Below are 4,818 nucleotides of genomic sequence, written 5' to 3' on the forward strand. Positions count from 1 at the left end.
CAGACACAGACACAGACACACACACACACACACACACACACACACACACATATATGGTCCTATCAGTGACTCACTCACCCCTGTTCCTCCATCATCTCCTGAAGCTCCATGCATTTCAGCTCCACCCTCCTCTTCCTCTCATGGTCCAGAATCTCACGGTGAGCCTTCTTCACCAGGACAGGCTCAGGCGGGACTCCCTCTTTCTCCTCCGGCTGCTCGTCAGCTTTGGGACGTGTGGCTGCGGGGGTCTCGGGCTGCAGCGGGACCCCGTTAGCGGCATCCTCAGGGGAGGGAACCCTCGCCCCATCGTACATGGCCACGGCACTCTGACAGACACAAGCACAGAGAGATGAGATCCCAGATGAACAACGATTCCAGAGGGATTCAGGAAGTACATCACAGACCAGAGTTGTTATATAACTATAGTTTATTATATAAACTAAAGGCATTCACAAAAAACATTTTCATTAATCACAATAAAATAAATGTTAACTGGAATAAAATTAAATATAAAAAACATACTTTATTTTAGCTAGTTTCCAAGACATTTCCAACATTTTCTAAAAATACTAATATAAATAAGAGACACCCAACATTTTTATTAAAAATATTTAATTGTTCAACTTTAAGTGAAACATAAAAATACAAAAAATACATAAAAATAAAAAATGTAAATTAATAAAAACTACACAGACAATATTTAGATAGGAAAAATAATAAAAACATATTTTCTAAAACTTTAACTGAAATGAAAATGATAATGGAAAATATAAAAATAAAAACTAATTCAAAATAGTTCTAAAAAACGAAATAGTATCTTTTTAGTATTCATATATTTAAGAAATTAATACTTTTATTCATCCAAGGACGCATTAAATTGACCAAAAGTGACAGTAAAAACTTGCTTTATAAATTGCTTAAAAATTTTAAAAATGCTGTTCTTTTGAACTTTCCATTCATTAAAGAATCCTGAAAAATACAATGTATCATGGTTTCCAGAAAAATATGAAGCAGCACAGCTGTTTTCAACATTGATAATAATCAGAAATGTTTCTTGAGCAGCAAATCAGCATATTAGAATGATTTCTGAAGATCATGTGACACTGAAGACTGGAGTCATGATGCTGAAAATACAGCTTTGATCACAGAAATAAATTACATTTTAACATAGATTCACATAGAAAACACTTTTCTAAAACCGTAATAATATTTCACAATATTATTGTTGTTCCTGTATTTTTGATCAAATAAATGCAGCCAAGGTGCGCAGAAAAGTCTTCTTCCAAAAACATTTTAAAAATCTTACCAGCCACAATCTTTTGAACGGCAGTGAATAATTAATGGAAAAAATGCCATCAAATCAACTGCACCACCATTCAGACCTCACTGTCATTAAGAGGATGACAAAAACTATAAAGAAATAAGACATGACTGTTTTTTGCCCTCATAATAACAACACAAGTAGCAACAGAGACGTTCCATATCTTCTGTACAGGACACAGACTGCAATTGCATTTATATATAAATCAGGAGCAAATGTCTCTTTTCTGTGTAAGCTGAGCTTTTATAGTTTGCATTCATATATAAATCATGTTGAATATCTACAACATGAGCTCTGAATAGCACAGTCCATTGTCACATTAACATCCGGCCAGTAATTTCCATCCACAAAGAAGATATTCTCACCTAAATGAATTGATATAATAAATGGCAGTATTTTTTGCTGAATGGATTGAATCATATTGGCTGCTGGCAATATACCACAAAAATGAGAAAGAGATAGAAGCGTCTGGATGAGATCCCAGAACCTGCGACTAATGGTCTCGTATTTCAAAATAGAGACTGAGTTCAACACATTCACTTCATCACTGTCACCACAGACTCTCTTTCCCTGCGTGAGGTCTTTGCTGCAGGCTCACATTTCCATAAAGGTTTTGCTGTTTATTTGGATGTCACATGCATGTCAGAAATATTTGCTTTAGCAATATACATAACAATTATTATTAAAAAACATTTAGCCTCTTTTGAAATTTAAATGTGACCCTGGAGCACAAAACCAGTCTCAAGTCGCTGGGGTATATTTGTAGCAATAGCCAACAATACATTGTATGGATCAAAATTATCAATTTTTCTTTTATGCCAAAAATCATTAGGATATTAAGTAAAGATCATGTTCCATGAAGATATTTTGTAAATATATCAAAACGTAATTTTTGATTAGTAATATGCATTGCTAAGAACTTCATTTGAGCAACTTTAAAGATGATTTTCTCAGTATTTAGATTTTTTTGCACCCTCAGATTCCAGATTTTCAAATAGTTGTATCTCGACCAAATATTATCCTATCCTAACTTATTTATTCAGCTTTCATATGATGTATAAATCGCAATTTCGAGAAATTGACCCTTATGACTGGTTTTGTGGTCCAGGGTCACATATATGTTTTTCATTGTTTATTCAATTAATTACAGTAGATAAAAAATTTATATATTTCTATATATCTTATTAAAGGGCATGTTATTCAACATCCACAACCCAATATTCACCAGCAAACTGTGTGAAATATATGTAACAATATTATGTTTTTAAAAAAGGAATTCAATGAACATTTATTTTGATAATCAATAAATTTTCTGATGTCTTCAATTTATTACGGTAGATAAAAATTCCAAAGAATTTCTCTATTTCATTAAAGGACATTATTCAACATTCACAGCCCAAAAATCTCACACACAAATTGTATTCAATATAATATAATATAAAAATGTTAGAAGTTCTCTTTTAGAAGTAACCTTTTGATTATTTCTTCAATTAATTACAGCAGATAGAACAGCCTTTTTATTATTTTATATATATATATTTTGGGATTTTATTAGAAACATGTTATCAAAGCCCAATATTCTTCAAAAACTCTGTGCAACATTCATAACAATATATGTTAAAAAATGACATTTACACTGATAATCAATTACTCTTTTGATAATTTCTTCAATTGCATTTTATTAAAATGTATTTTATTCCACAGCCTACTTCAATGGACATTTATAATTCTATTCATTGATAATTCTTCATATCATCTTCAAATGTATGAATGTGGGTTATGATATAAATTATGTGCAAAAAAAAAAGTAAATATAAATGTGAATTAACTGAACAAACTACCTGGAGAGATTTGGCCTCAACAATCTTTTTTTATTAAAATATATGCATAGAATTGTTTAGATTCAGAAGAAGAGACAACAGGAGTGCATAGAAAGTAGAGAGTAAAATATTCTCTTTTGCTTGTTTTCCAGCATGGACTGATGACGGAGGGTGGCGTTCTTCATGTTGTTTAGCACGCCGTGGATTGTGGGTAAAGTCACGAAGCAGCGTAGAGCTGAACAGGTGGTGGAATTATCACTGAATTCATTACACGCTAAATCTTTGCCTCAGATATCTGCGACTTGAATACTTATTCTCCCCATAAGTCTCTGAATGATTTCCCTTTATATTCATTGTGTCTTCTGACATGTGACCTTTGATGGCTATAAAAGCAATTTCTCAGGATATGAAGCAGCATACTGTACTGATTTATTCACTTCTCACATACTAAATGATATTTAAGTGCCCATCTCTATTAAAGTGAGTACAAACGAGCTGTTAATTACAGAGAAAACGCTACACACTAACCTGACCTTCATCATCATTAAAATAAGTCATTTCTTTGATAAACTACACATAAAATGTTCATACTACCTAACAGATATCACTGAAGTGGTTTTATGTAATACTGTATATACTACCATTAAAATGTTTGGGGTCTGTAAGATAAAAAAAACAAACAAATACTTATATTCATCAAAGATGCATTAAATTGATCAAAAGTGGTAGTAAAGACAATGTTACGAAAGATTTCTTTTTCAAATTTCTTCTGAACTTTCTATTCATCAAAGAATCCTAAAAAAATAAATGCATCACAGTTTCAGAAATAATCAGAAATGTTTCTTGAGCAGCATATTAGAATGATTTCTGAAGGATCATGTGACACTGAAGACTGGAGTAATGATGCTGAAAATTCAGCTGCGCATCACATATATAAATTACATTTTACAATATATTCAAATAGACAAGTTCTTTTAAATATTAATAATATTTGACAATATTACTGTTTTTACTGTATTTTTGATCAAATAAATGTAGCCTTGGTGAGCAGAAGAGACTCCTTTCAGACCCCAAACTTTTAAATAGTGCTACACCATATGCATATGTATTTGCATATACATATAAATCTTAATTTTGGATTATTAGAGGAAAAACGTAGCACAGACGTTTTCCTGAATAAGCAGTGCACTGTTAACTCTCTCTCTCTCTCTCCAGAGTATAATTAAAAACTGCTGGATATGGTCTTGTTTTGTTCCCATAGTCTCTACTTCATTGTAATTTGTGCTGACACCTTTTACTCAGTTCAACAAAACAAAAAAATACTGCTTACTTTTGAGTCAAAACTGGGCAATTAAGCTCTTTAATGCAGCGACTGTCAAAACTTTAAACAGCACAGGCTACTTCACGAGGATCAGCATTTTCCTGTGATACCTGGAGACTTGCAGTGCAAATGAACTTTTACAACTCAAGAATGACTGAACAAGAGACTGACATCAGTCAGAAATAAGCTGAGCACGAAGGCACTCTGCACTAGCATTTTCAACAATATTAACTAGATTCATACATTTTCTAAAGGAAAATACAAAAGTCGCCACTATGATGCTAAGGTGTTTTTGATGTTTTTGAAAGAAGTCTCTTCTGCTCACCAAGGCTAAATTTATTTGATCAAAAATACAG

At 32.4% G+C, this 4,818-nt stretch overlaps 1 protein-coding gene across 2 annotated transcripts in view; it reads right to left on the reverse strand.

Annotated features, from left to right (window-relative positions):
- LOC107664101 (serine/arginine repetitive matrix protein 3) overlaps positions 1-4,818 on the reverse strand; it is a 70,025-nt gene that overhangs the window by 36,052 nt on the left and 29,155 nt on the right. For both annotated transcript variants that reach the window (XM_016454671.1, XM_016454593.1), the window contains exon 2: positions 79-326. In XM_016454671.1, the coding sequence (XP_016310157.1) occupies positions 79-314 (236 nt within the window). In that variant the 5' untranslated portion in view covers positions 315-326. The remainder of the gene's footprint in view (positions 1-78; positions 327-4,818) is intronic.

Source organism: Sinocyclocheilus anshuiensis, unplaced genomic scaffold (assembly GCF_001515605.1).
Source record: "Sinocyclocheilus anshuiensis isolate Anshui unplaced genomic scaffold, SAMN03320099.WGS_v1.1 scaffold245, whole genome shotgun sequence".
In the NCBI taxonomy this organism is placed as follows: Eukaryota; Metazoa; Chordata; class Actinopteri; order Cypriniformes; family Cyprinidae; genus Sinocyclocheilus; species Sinocyclocheilus anshuiensis.